General features: G+C 44.1%; 1 protein-coding gene across 1 annotated transcript in view; it reads right to left on the reverse strand.

Annotated features, from left to right (window-relative positions):
- Positions 1–237: 237 nt before the first annotated feature.
- Cybrd1 (cytochrome b reductase 1) overlaps positions 238–14,722 on the reverse strand; it is a 29,560-nt gene continuing 15,075 nt past the window's right edge. Inside the window, exons 3-4 of the mRNA XM_075984924.1 lie at positions 4,848–5,002; positions 238–4,180 (exon numbers count right to left, since the gene is read on the reverse strand). Of these exons, the coding sequence (XP_075841039.1) occupies positions 3,880–4,180; positions 4,848–5,002 (456 nt within the window). The 3' untranslated portion in view covers positions 238–3,879. The remainder of the gene's footprint in view (positions 4,181–4,847; positions 5,003–14,722) is intronic.

Consider the following 14,722-nt stretch of genomic DNA (forward strand, 5'->3'; position numbering starts at 1 on the left):
GGCTCCAACTTGGATTCTGTGAGGAAGGGTATGCCATGGGTTTGACAGTCTCAATACCTCTAGCATCATAGAAAGACTGGCACTCAGAGTATAGAGGAAAAAGCTCACAGTATTTTCAATAAAAGAACTGGTAACCCAACTGAAAAACAATTATAAAAAAATAAATTATGCAAAAGAAACTTGGGGCAAACGGATTATCCCAGCTACCCCAGAACAAACGGATCTAACACACACACAGAAAGCTTGGAAGTAGGTTTTTATTGCTATATTAAAAGTCAAGAAAAATAGATACATATATTCCCTACAAAATTATAAAATAATCGAGATAATACTTTTCCATCAATGTACTGAGATAAAAAGACAAATTTATAGATAGAATTATTTCCCACTGAAAGTGTTCAGGTAGCTCGTGAATGGAGAACAGCCATTTTTCCTCTCTACATTCCTCTCAGACCTAGAAGTTATGGTAGTGTCCTGTGGATGAACATCTAAAGCTAAATATTCCATTCCATTACAAGTAAAGTTGACATAATATGTGACTTCCTCCTTTGTATTTTTCATGTGCAGCCATGGTCAGTGAGTGTGCACTGGGGCTTCCAGCTCTGCAGGGAAGAAAACCTAATTAAAATGAGACATACAATTTATGTTGTCCTTTAGAAAATAGAAACTACTTGTCACAAGTCCTTAAAAAGTACACTTTAATCTATCACTCCATTCTAAGGTCCCAGACGCTATTTCCAAGGGCACAGATGCAAAGAAAACCACCCAGCTAACGGGAAGAAAGTGCCGTGGAGACTGAGGTCTGTTTGACACCGGCACAGGGGAGCTGCACGCTTTTGATGACATTAATTCAATAAAGTATATTCATTTCGATTTCTCACCAAGCCCTGGGAAAGAGAAGCCTTTCATGTTGACGTAGATCAATGTTGAAATAAAGCTTTCTTTCCTGAAATTAGATTATGGGGTAAGCCAACCCAGATAATCTCTGCAGAGGATATAAGCTATAATTATTTGGGGGGGGGTTCAATCAAAGTTTGGAATTGATACCCAAGCCTTTCTTCTCCCCTATTCTTTGCAGACTTTTTAATGTGATATTTTGGGGAGGTGGGGAGACGCTTTAGGTAGGAAACATCAGCTTTTGAAAGATAAAGGTATAATTATCATCGGAATAAAGAGCCCATTAAAAGAAGAGTCTCAAATAGAAAGATCTTTTCGATATATTGTGCTATGCATCCTTTCATAAAAGCTGGAGAAGAAAGAGAAGAAGCGCCTATAATATTACCCTCACATTAGCCCACTTGAGAGCAGAGAAAGGGCCGAGATGAAGGGTGCTCGATGCATTGCAATGCAGCTATTCTAGCGCCACGCAATTAGCACTGCGCTGATAGCCCCTGTGGGCCTCTGTGGAAAGGATAGGGTGCCATGATACTTGGGGCCCAGTTATGAGCCTTCCCTTCTCCCTGGGATTCTGACTCAGCTCTTATGTCAAGTCATCATTTAGCAAACTGCTCGGTGTAAGCATGCAATTACTCCTTCTTAGCACACATGTGAACTTTATTTGTTAATTAGACTTCTGAGATAGGTGCCATGATCCCAGGATAGCCCTGAATTCCCCATCTAGCGGAAGACCTTGGGTCTGTCCCTCGTAGTCCTTTTGACACTATTAACCAATTTTGAAAATAGAATTAATTAAATCAGAAGAAAGCAAAGATGCATCGAGGGAATTTTGAAGTGTTATGAAGTTTAAGAGCTCTGAAAGTTCTATTTGGGCTTTGGAAATAAGCGTATCTTTGTTTTGTTTTGTCGAAACAGGGTTGCCCTCACTGTCATAGGCCTCACTCTGTAAACCAGGCGGGCCTCGAATTCACAGAGATCCTGGCTCTACCTCCCGAGTGCTGGATTAAAGGTGTGAGCCACCATGCCCGACTACGGAAATAGTCACGTTATGTAAAAGGATTTTCACTACATAACAAACATGCTAACTGCATTTTGCTGTAAACTACAATTTTTTTTCTCCACATTAAAATTCTTGTGTTTGTTTTGTCCTTATTTTTTATTTAAGAGACAGAGCTGGCTGTGTGGCCGGTGGCACGTGCCTGTAATCCAGCATTTGGGAAGTGAAGGCAAGGAAGGCTACACACATGTTCAAGGTGACCTTGTCAGCTGCACAAAGAGTGAGGCCAACTTGGGTTACTAGCGAAACCCAGGTTTCTCTATGCTGCCCAGGCTGGTTTCGAACTGAGCCTCAGATACCAGCCTCTCAAGCAGCTGGAACTAGAAGTTCACACATCCGTTCCCAAGTGTTACAACCAGAAAATATAGTGAAAGCAAAAAAAAAAAAAAAATCAAAAAATCTCCATGAGGAACCATTTCCTCAGTTACAACCTCAGGTTTCCCTCAGAGCTGAGACAGAAATCTGGCCACGTGAAAGATTATCATCACCTTTGAATCTCAGTTCTCTACTAGAACTCCAAATTCCACAAAAATCCGGAAAGAACCTGCCTGTGACCCTAGGGAAGGACAACCCAGGATACAATTCTCTCCGAATCGGAAAGTCCTTCAGTGGCTAAGATCATGAGGAACAAGAACTATAATGACTTAATCTTGAAGCTGAGTATCCTAGCCCACATCTTTCTGTCAGCAAGACTGATTGATGCCCTGTTAAGATTAAAAGGGCATGATGGCAGGCTCTGGCTTGTTGGCAGTGGCTGAGGCCCCGAGATCTACGTCTAAGACTACACGGCGCCTTTCCCACCCTCTAAAGGGTCCCCTTGGAAGAGGACCAAGCGTAAGGCAGAGAGCGCCCTGTAACAACTCCACTAGAAGCCATTCGGGGACTTTATTCAGGGGCGGACCACGGAGCTGCCAAGTAGGATAAAAGCGAAAGGAACATAGTGGAATGTAGGATTGTGGGCAGAGGAGCCAGACTGCCAGGGTTGGAATGCCAGCTCCATCGACTTAAGAGTTATGTAAAGTTGGGCCAAGTTACAACCTTTCCAAGCTTCGGATCTTTTCGCCTAAAAAAAACGGGGCCAGTAACAATACCTGCCTCACAACATCTGTCTGAGACTGAAGGAGCTAATATTTGTAAAGTGCCCAGCAGGAGAGTGGCTGGCACATGTTAGAGCCAGGGAAGCGCTTTGGAAATTCGAGGGACAGTGCTCGTCACGTGCGCATGGATGCAAAGCGGTTCGTGCAGCGTGAGCTCAGGCGTGTTTGCATTGCAAGCGGTTCAGAAGCTGAGCTGTGAGGTGGCCAGCTCCTGGGGGTCTAGGCGCTGTGGGCTGAGTGTAAGAAAATCTTCCAGGTCTAATCAGAGATCTCTTTAGCTGTCTTTGACCCAGCATCTGCTCTGAAACGCCCTCATATATACTCTCATGTCCAGGGCCCAATGTGAGCTCAAAATTGGCTGGAGAGGGAACCGAGGTGGAAAGGGGAACTAATTTTCCTAAAACGCCATTCCTTGCAACATTTACTCACAACAGCTGTGTGGCATAAGGGTTCAAACACAGTTCCAGGTACTTGTAATTGTTTTAAAAGTTAGGACTGGTTCTACCTTGTTCTGAAATCTCTGGGCTCCCAGAATTAATGAGGCATAGAGAGAGGCCAAGGGTGCTGTCTGCTCAGCAAACAAGCCCCGGGCAGGCACGTCCAATGCTTGGGTCCTCAGGAATAAAGAAGAAACAATCACCACTTGAATTGATCAAGCCCTTTTACATTTGGTAAGATTCGGCCTCACAATACAAACGCTCTCGAGAAATTCCTCCCTGGTGACCACAGTATACATTGGCACCATGAACCCAAGTCGCCAACGGCTAGGCAGGAGAAGCTGAACTGTAGGGCTGACTTCGGGAGAGAAATGTTGGCTGCATCTACATTTTACATGGTGGATCTCTGGCCCGCATCATCAAGGCCGAGGGTTCTCTTCCTGGCGGTTCCGTCGCTGCTCAACTCTGCATCCGCGGCGTCAGGGCTGCGGTCAGAGCTTATGGCTATGGCGCCTTCCAGTCCATCCGTGCCTCCACTTGGTTGAAGAAGGATAGAACCTGGTTCTTTGGGACGCTTCCATTGTGGCCTGGTGACAATCCAGAAGATGAGGGCTCCAAATACCACAATCAGAATGCCCAGTGTATTTGTAAAAACACCCTCTGGCGGGAACGAATGGTACGAAGGGTCTTTCCTATAAAGAAAGAGAAAGTGGACCCAGTTACAAGCAAGCACACAGCAGACACAGAATTCACCTGCTCAGAAAGAACCATGACACAGCTTCAACAGAAATGTCCTTACAGGATGGCATTAAAGAGACATTTAGGTTATACTGTGAATACTTTAAAATTCCAAGTAAGAAAAAAATATTGTACCTGGGATACCTCATGTCACTTAAGAACTGGAAAAGATACAAAAAATGTATACATACTATAATTACAATTACCATAAAAATATGTACCCCCAAAAGATGAATGCACACTCTATAACCCCAATAATTCTGTTTTTAGTGATAACTATACTATGCGTATAGGATAATAAATTATTTAAATTTTAATATTAAAATGGCTACTTATGGAGCCAGAGAGATGACTCAACAGTTAAGAGCATTACTGCTCTTCTAGAAGACCCAATTTGTTTCCCAGTACCCACATGGCATCTCCCAACTGCCTGTAACTCCAGTTCCAGGGGATCTAATGCCCTCTTCTGGTCTCAGGGGGCACAGCAAGCATGCAGTAGACAAACACGCAAGCAAAAAATAAGAGTCTTTTAGAATAGCTATCTATATTATATTTCCCCAGTGAATAAATATTTAAAATTTTCTAGCTTAAGAATTAAGGGAGAGAAGACTCCAGACTTACAGGACAAAAAACAGCTTCTCTGTTATTCCCATGAGGACTGTTGCAATCACCGTTCCGAAGAGGAGAAGTCCGGAATACACATGTACGGGCAGGACGACTGCCCGGAGAGACGGCGGAGCCCATGGGAGCAGAAAGATCAAGAAGCCTAGGACAAGCTGAACATCAGAGCACAGTGGTTATCACTTGACTTCAGTTTTAAATTACCCTTCATGGTGGTACGTGCCTTCAGCCCCAGCGCTCCAGAGGCAGAGGCAGAACCAAGGGGGCAGAAAACGAACAGCAAATTTCTCTGTGCACAGTTCCAACATCCAACGGTAACACCTAGAACATGCCCTGTCTCAAATATCCTTCTAGAAAACGTGTGCACGTGCCTGTGTGTGCACACGTGCATGTGCACCAGCCTCAGCTTCCCAAGTGCTAGGGCTGAGTGTGCCCAGTTTACACAGTTGATGTTTTTAAATGTACACATGGGGCACCTCGCTTTTATTCAGTAACAGTGTGCCTTGAAGATGGACAGATTTTTTTATTTCAATGTATTTGTCTAGTTTAATTTGTTTAATAGTTAATTCTCTATTTTTAAGGATATAGCAATTTATTTACTAAGTATGAAGGAAAATAAGTTTTTTTTTTCCTTCCCCCCAAACCAAACACAGGATACATAGCTCAGTCTGATGCCAGGCATGGTGTCACGACCTCTGACCCCAGCACCTGGAGGCAGAGGCAGCCATATGTGTGTGTCGAGACAAGCTCCAGTTCAGCCAGGCCTATAGAGAGAGACCTTGTCTCAAAAACCAAAACCAGAAAGAAGGAAATTGACAGTGTGTTTCATAAGGAAAAACCAAAAGCTGCCCAAGTTAATTTCCTCAGTAACTAAGTCTGCGGTGGGACGCTTCTTTACCAAGGCCAGTAAGATCCCTGCACACAATGATGACTGTTCCGACCCCACACTTCTGTTGTTTCGGCCCCTGCCTCCTACCCATTAAGATTCTCCTCTCCCAGGACAGGCTCAATAGCTATGATGAAACTCTGCCTCAAAAAAAAAAATAAAAAAAAGAAAGAAAGAAAGAAAAACAAAAAAGATTCTTCTCTCTTCAAGAAAATAAAAGACAATGCAATTGCTATCAGATTATTGAATTTATTGAATTTAAAGGCACCGTTTTTTTTCCCAAGGACTGATTTAGGATCTATAAGTCTAATCAAAAAATACAAAATGAAAAATAAAAAAAGAAGGCTGGGAAGATCACTGGTATAATTGGTGTCCAGAGCCCTGAGAACTTGGAGTCCATGCAGTTTGCACTGGTAACGAATAGCGAGCTTTGGATGGGCTGCGAGCATATCTTATGTTCACTCACTATCCCGACATCTGATTACGTTGAGAATGGCCCAGAGCATTCCTTCTTGGTATGTCAAAATATTCCTGGAACTCCTTCAGTGATTGACTCTATTATTATCCAAAGGCAAACGTCCCGATGCCCACGGTGTGCTTCCCGTGTGGAAATATATAGTTCAGCTCAACGAAAGCTAGGAATTTTGTGTGGTAGTTTTCTGAACTGCACCTTGGTGTCTTTTATTGAGACATCCTAATGAAATACATAGTTCTCATAGTCTTGTTTATTGACCATTTTTACTCTAAGGTCCTCAATATTATCTCACTTCTTTTGTGACTTATGATGTGTATATGTTTCTTTGTTTTTTCATGACAGTGTCTCACTATGTAGCTCTGGCTGTGCTAGAACTTGCTCTGTAGACAACGCTGGCCTCCGCCTGCCTCTGCCTCCCCGAGTGCTGGGATTAAAAGTGTGCAGATATGGTCACCGAAAAGGCAGCTCCACCTCCGGCTCTGGCTGATGTCATCTATCTCCCCACTGTACCACCTCTCTCTCAGTTGCCCCTGGCAACATCCCAGCCTGGCTCAGCTCTCCTCACGACAAACCCTGGCTGCTAGGCCCAATGGAGTGATGGAGCCCAGGGAGGCCGCATCAGTGGAAACGCCTGGTCGAGAAAAGCTCAGCCCTGCTTGCTGTCAGCTTCTCCGACCAGACCTCCATCTACGCTGTCCTCCTCAACCCTCATTTCCTCTTGGCAAACCAGGAGCTGCTTCTGAGAAGACATCTGGTGTGCTGCCAGCACACCAAGCAAAGTGTCCCAACCCAAGGACTCCTTCCCTTTCTCCAGTGACAGCAAAGTTCGTGTTGCATCTCTGAGGCCTCATGGAGACCTGCTTTTAGATGACTCTGTCTTTCCCGTCCTCACAAACCCTCCTTTTCTGGTGGCATCCTGTCAGCGTTTTTAGTTGTCCAAACTTCTCTAATGAAAAGCAGAAGAGAAAAAAAAAAACAAAACCCACACAAATATTCCCCAAATCTCCAGACACCACCTTCGGCTCCCAGCGCTCTCAGCGACTGCCCACATTGTCCACATTCTTCCTACTCCACTCACCCAGAGGGCCTGGCAGAGGTTTTCTACTTCCTCTTCAATCCACTACCACCTTGCTTCTGCCCTCCAAGGTCATCTCTGACTTGCCACCACCAATCCTGTCATGTCTGCAGATCTTCCCTGGAGCATCAGACGTCCCTCAAGTCCTGGAGGGCCCCCCACGGTCCCCTTCTCATCCACCCACTGGCTCTCATTCTTTCTATCACGTTCTTCCCAAGCCTGGTGTCTAAATTTCACATCTGAAATAACTGGGATCTACCCACTGTCCTTCACTGCCACCATCACCCTTGTATGCCAACGAATCTCTCCTCTGAACTGCAGAACACCTTCTACTAGACTTCCTGTATTGATGTCTTTTCATCTGCCAGTTCGTGTTCCCTATCCATTGGCAGCCTTCCTTCCTCTTCCTCAAACACAACAAACTCCTCCCACAGGTTAGAAGACGCTCTGAGCTTCTAACCCCAGGATTGTGGCTCCAGTTCTCATATGGAACCCCCTATGTCTTTTTATCAACTGAGTACTCTCCCAGAACACTCGGAACCCACCATCTACCAATACTCAGCTACCTGCCTCTCCCTGCAGACGTCACAAAGGCAGAGGACATGTCTCTGGGGTCCCGTGTTTGTCTTGTGGAATGATGTACGTGCCTGCTTAGGAAGGTACTTTGCTGTAACAGATATTTCACTCTGCTAAATAAATGAATTTCACTGACATAAAGTGCATGTTCTGGACTATGAAGATACTATGACGCCTAGTAAAAATAAAAGCTACCATTTTCGGATCACAAAGGAATCTACCACACATTTATACTCTAGTGACAACAGCTAAAACATCATTTCAATGTGCTCTGCCCAGGGTTGAGCATTTTCCAGCATGACTTGGTTTTGATTCCTATGATTTTATGAAGGATCATGAGACTTGCTACTGTAGGTGAGAAGTTAATGGAACTCATTTAAAGTCAGCACCTACCAAATGTAAGGACCATGTCAAACAGGTCTCACTAGGCATTCAGCTGCAGTATTTGAGAGGCAGAGGCAGGCGGATCTCTATGAGTTAGCCCAGTCTAGCCAGGGCTACACAATGACACCCTGCCTAAAAAAATTAACACCCAAATAAATAATAATAAAAACCAAAACAACCAAACAAGAAACAAACAAACAGAGGTTTCCCTAACTGCAAATCCTATGTTTGTAAACATCACATGTCCCTTGGGTGTGAACAAGGAAGAAGCTACCAGCCAATGTCCCTTCCTCCAAACAAAACCAAGAAGTGTTATGAAACCAAATTTCTGAGAAGTCCAGAGATTGCAGAGGCAAAAGAGAACAAGAATCCAGCTATTTCCGATCTCACAGAATGTCCAGATGATCAAACACATTTTTAGTTCACTATTGAAATTTTAAATAACCTGATGCCATTGATTATACTAACGGATTAAAAAAGAGAATGATGTTTATCTCAACAGAGAAAAAACATGCAATAAAATCCCAGAGTCACTCCTGATATACAAAGAGCAATGAAAGCTTATTCTTATAAAACAGTGAGAGGAGCTAGAGACTGTCAGTAAGCTGCCAGAAACACCCTTTCCCAAACAGGAGTCAAGGATTCTTATCTCTTATTCCACACACTTCTACAAACTTCCCCAGCTTCTCCTGGACAGTCTGGGATGCAGAGACAAGAGCAGGTGACAAGGCTGTCATTGCAGATAGATGACAAGGGCAGAGACAAGTAAGAGAAAGATGCGGTGAAAATAATCCATATAGAGAAAAAGGAAGGGGGCACAAACCCCCAGCACCCCCTAAAACAGATTCCAGATGAGTTCAGCATGTAGATGTTATTAATATTATTAAGAGAGTGGAGGGCGGTGATGCATGCCAGTAAACTCAGCACTTGGAGGCTGAGGCAGCAAGTTGGCTGAGTTCAAGACCAACCTGGGCTACCTGATAAGATTCTCTCAGGAAACAAAACAAAACAAACCAACAAAAACAGAGAAAGGAAGAAAGGGGAATGCTTTGCTCCAAGTAGTTAGGGTGGGGAAGGTGGAGACTTCATAATGAAGTCATAGAAAGAGAACAAAATTGAAAAACTATAACCTTGGATGGAAAATGATTCGCCTGGCTGCATTACAACCAAGAGTTTCTAGAGAGAGAAAGATAGAGAGAAAGTGCAAGATTCAAATTGGAAGAAAATATAGAAACACATCTCAATAAAAAGGAAGTTGATTCAGAATTCCTGTAAGTCCTTAAAGGAATACAAACCTATTTTTATGTACCAAAGAAGCAAACCAGGTACTAGAAAATGAGTAGGTACTAGAACCACAAAAAAAAATCTTTTTAAAATTTATTTATTTAAAAATCTAAAGTATTCAAGTGTGTGTGGGTAGCTGTGCCTTGGTGTGGGGTGTGGAGGTCAGAGGACAGCTTCTGAGAGTCACTTCTCCCCTTCCACCTGTGGGTCCTTGGAATCAAACTCAGTCGTTGGTCTTAGCATAATGTACTTTTACCCGCTGAGCGTCTCACAAGCCTAAAGGCATCTTTTTTTACTCACTGGTTTGTTAGAAATGAGGAGTTTGAAGAGGAGGTGAAGAGGGTTCTGAGTCTGAGACCAAACTGAACTACATAGTGGGATCCTGTCTCCAAAACATGGAGGTTAGGGGCTGGAGACGGAGCTTGGTTGGTGGAGTGCTTGCCTAGGGGGTTGATTTGTCTTCAACCTGACACAAATTAGAGTCATCTGGAAAGGCAAACCCTCACTTGAGGAATTGCTGCCATCAGATTGCCTACAAGCAATTGGGAGGGGCATTTTCTTGATTAATGATCGATGTGGGAAGGCCCAGCCCTCTGTATTTATACTACCTCTGGGCAGGAGCGCTTGGGCATAAAAGAGAACAAGCTGACGGGGGCTGAGAGATGACGCCGTGGTTAGGAGCACTGGCCCCTCTTCCAGAGGACCTGGGTTCAATTCCCAGCACCCACATGGCAGCCCACAACTGTCTGTAACTCCAGTTCTAGGGGATCTGACACCCTCAGGCAGACACACATGCAGGCAAAACACCAATGTGTGTCAAATAAAAACATGTAAATTAAATTAAAAAAAAAAAAGCAAGCCAAGTAAACCAAGGACAGAAAACAGTAAGCAGTATACCACGATGGTCTCTGAGTCCGTTCCTGCCTCCAAGTCTCTGTTTTGAGGCCCACCCTGGCCTCCCTCGATAATAAACAGACAATAACCTGTAAAATGTCATAAAACTCTTTCTTCCCCAACTTGGTTTTGCTCAGTGTTTTGTCGCAACAGAAAATCAAGCTGGATACCTCGCAAGCACAAAGCCCTGGGTTGTTTCCCAGTACCACAAGAATGGGGTGCGGCGGAACACACCTTGGGTTCCTAACACTTGAGAGGTGGTGGCAGCAGAATCAGGAGTTAGATCAGCCTTGGCCGCATGGTAAGCTGGAGGTCAGCTTGGTCCCATGAGACCCAGTTACAAGTAAACATAGATGGTAGCTAACAGAAACAATGCTGTTGAATTAGTTGCCCTAAAAAAGTTGTGGGCTGGAGAGGTGGCTCACTGGGTGGCTAAGCGCTCTTGCACAGAGCCTGTTTGGTCCCCAGCACCCACATGGTGACTCACAGCCATCTATAACTCCAGTTCAGAACTGATGCCCCTTTCTGACCACCAAGGGCGGCAGGCATGTTCACAGTGCACATATATGTGTGCTAGCAAAACACTCGGACATGTAAAATAAAAAAAAATCAAATAAAAAATCAAGTAAAAACTTCACTTTAATTTGGAACACAGTATAAGATATTTTTGAGAGTTGAGCTAAAGTGGTCAAATGGACGTAGTAGCTCCTTTTCTGTTGATGTCATAAAGTGCAATGAACGAAGTAGCTCATGTAGTAAGGAGGAGTTTGTTTTGGCTGAGTGTTCCAGAGGAATAAGAGTTCAGTCCATCATGAAGGGAAGGCAAAGCAGGAAGGACAGGAATGGTATCAGGGACAGCTGAAGGCCCGCACCAAGCAGGGAGAGTGAGCTAGACATGGTGGGAAGCCTTTCATCTCAAAGCCTGTCCCCAGGGACATAATTCCTCCAACAAGGCTGTGCACCACCCAAACCTCCCCCCAAAGTGCCACCAGCTGGGGCAGGGGGCAAGTGTTCAAATGCCCAAGACTATGGGAGCCACTTCTCATCCGCTCTACCGCAATGAACAGCACATTTACTATTGTATTCACAGAATGTGGTAAAAGTACAAAGTAAAATCAGAAAGCGAGGAAAAGAAGAATCAAGAAACCTGGGGACTTCTAGGGACAGGAGCAGCTCCAGAAATGTATGATCAAGTCTAGGTGGGTAGAGGGAGAGGAGGAGAGGGCTGTTTTTGGAACTAGATGGGCTGTGAAACCACAGAAGTACCTATAATTATAGTGATTCATAACTTCTATACACACATGCATATGTGTACAAACTTGAGATTGTTTGATTTTAATGTCCTAGAGGCTAAATCTCACAGGGAGTCAAGAATCCTGGGCTTGGATTGTTCACAGCCCGTCAGTCTGTTGCAGGTATCACTGTTTGCCATCTTCTAGTTTGTTAATCAAACAACCCACACACCAACTGTTTGGCAAGCAAACCCTGATTTTACAATGCTGAACTCAAGCCCAGCAGAACATTTAATCTTAAAAATCTTTCTTCCTCTTCATCCTCTGAGCTAGCATTGTTCCTTGCATTGAACTGGAGGAGCACAAACTGACCTTATAAAGTACAATGACATCGTGCCAGAGGAGGACCTTGATGGGGAAGTGGCCAGCAATGTGGCTAAGACTAAAGCAGTGGCTCTTGGAGACTGAGGTATCATCTTGTCCTCCCCACAGTGGCTGCAGGGACCAGTATTCACGGTGATGCTGTCTCCGCCAGGAAGTGAAAACTGATTTCTCATTTCTGTGGATTTCACCTAGTGACCTCACGCATGCAGGCTAACGATCTGCCACCCGACGACGGCATCCCCAGCCCTCTTTTATTTTCCATGTTGAAACAATGTCTTACTAAGTTACCAGGACTAGCTTTGAACTAGTGATCCTCCTGCCTCGGCGTCCTGAGTCCCTGGGAGTTACAGGTCCAGGCCCCGTTTTGTTTTTGGTTTGTGTTTGTTTCGTTTTGCTTTGTTTCCTGCTGAGCTGGCCTCTTTTACTCCTTTGGTAAGCTCCTGCCGCCCCTTCTGGCGGTGAAATGGGTAAAATCCGATGCAGATGCAGCTCCACAAAGACCCAGGTTCCGAGCACAGTCCTTCCCCTTTGCTGCAACTCAACACTGTTTGGATTCTGGTGTTCCGCATTCTGGCCTCAGAAGTGCTTTCTGCTGCACCAGCTGGCTGAAGAGTTAGACAACCGACTTAGCTTTCTAGTGGCTTCTTACCAGCAGGCTCCAGTTCTTCTAGGAATACGGCGAAATGGGTCAGCTTAATCGTGAGAAACCAAGGTGCAGTCTCTCAGAACAGCTCAAGCACACGGGCAAGCACATGCTACGGTGCACACGGGTGGTCTGAGGACAACTCACGGGAGTCAGTTCTCTCTAGCATGTAGGCCCAAGGGATCCAACTTAGCATGTCGAGCTTGGTAGCAAGCATCTGCACCTGCTGAGCTGTCTCAATGGTCCCAAGTCTTTCCTATTTGGTTGATTTTTTATTATTAATGTTTAGCGTTGCTTACCCATTGACACAGGACATGCAATTATTCCCACAACGCTTGAGTCTTTTCTGTTTACTTTGATGCTTTATGTCACATACATTTAAAACAAACTATGTAGTAAATATCGCACACAGAGGCTTATTCTTAGTTATGAATGCCCGGCCTTAGCTTGGCTTGTTCCTTGTCAGTTTTTCTTAAATTATTCCAACTACCTTTTGCCTCTGGGGTTTTTTTTTTTTTCACCTTTCTCTTGCTTTCTCTTACCTACATCTTGCTTTCACTCTTACTCCATGACTGGCCAGGTGGTTGGATGGCTGGGAGGTTGGATGGCTGGGTGGTGGATGGCTGGGTGGCCGGGTGGTGGGTGGCTGGGAGGTTGGATGGCTGGGTGGTGGATGGCTGGGTGGCCAGGTGGTGGGTGGCTGGGTGGCCGGCCCCTGACGTCCCCCTCTCCCTGTTCTCTCATTGCTCCTCCTTTCCCTCCCTGCCCAGATTTCTCCTTCTATTTATTCTCTCTGCCTGTCAGCCCCATCCATCCTTTCTCCTGCCTTGCTATTGGCCATTCAGCTCTTTATTAGACCATCAGGTGTTTTAGACAGGCAAAGAATCACAGCTTCACAGAGTTAAACAAATGTAGCATAAACAAAAGCAACATACCTTGAAATAATATTCCCCAACAGATCCTTAATCTAGGTTTTTTCTTATTATGTGATATGGTATGTTTGGATTTCTTAAATGCATAGAATCTGTTAAATAAGTGTTATTATAACATGAAAAAGTTCTTCTGCATACTTGGTCTTTCCTAGCCTCTCTGGTCCTTCTGTGTTTGTTTTGTTTGCAGATAACTCACTTGAAACAAGGAAGGTGTCCCTTCATCTCTTCCTTAAAAGTTTCTTGGCTATTTTCGATATGTATTCTTCTACATAACAATTTCTACGATTCTCACATGTTTACATTGAAAATTATGTTAAACATAGATATTATTGAAGGAGGAAATACTTCTATATTAATTTTTTTCTTTGAGTAACATGGTATTTCTCTGATATATTTGTGGTAGTTTGAATGAAAATGGCCCCATGGCTCATAGGGAAAGGCACAGTTGGGAGTTGTGACCTTTGTTGGAGTGGGCGTGGCCTTGCTGGAGGCAGCAAGTCACTGTAGGTGGGCTTTGAGTTTCAAAAGCTTAAGCCAGACCCAGTGATCTGAGGGAGGTTCTGTTATCCAACTAGAGCTATTTTCCTTATTGATTGATAAGATTACAGTGGGTGCAGAAAGCCTGGCTCCTTTCCATTTCCATCCCATAACTCCAGGATGGCTAACAGATCTAAAGAACCAAGAGTGTCTCAAGAGATTAACCATTATTTAATGACAACACATCATGATTCAAGGTTTTGAAAACACATATATCCATTTAGAAGAAAAATGGCCAATATCTGTTAAGTGGCCCTGCTTTTTAAAGGGGCCATTTATTTTAGGATAAGCTTTAGGGTGGTATGTGCCCATTCTAGTATCTCACTCTGTAGTCATAGAAAAATGAAGTTCACAATGATATCCCAACCAGGAAGTTGAATATGCATCCTGCTAGCTAACAAGGAAGGACAATAAATCAATACCACTTGCCAAGATTTTCAACAAAGTGGGGAAGACCCAAAAGACCCTCTGACATAAAACTGCTGAGTATCACATGCCATTAAATTTCATTTCAGTACAATGTTTTCAGAAAACATACGTTTAACAATACATGAAAAGAGTAAATAAAAAAAA

The sequence above is a fragment of the Microtus pennsylvanicus genome, chromosome 9, assembly GCF_037038515.1.
Source record: "Microtus pennsylvanicus isolate mMicPen1 chromosome 9, mMicPen1.hap1, whole genome shotgun sequence".
Classification (NCBI taxonomy): Eukaryota; Metazoa; Chordata; class Mammalia; order Rodentia; family Cricetidae; genus Microtus; species Microtus pennsylvanicus.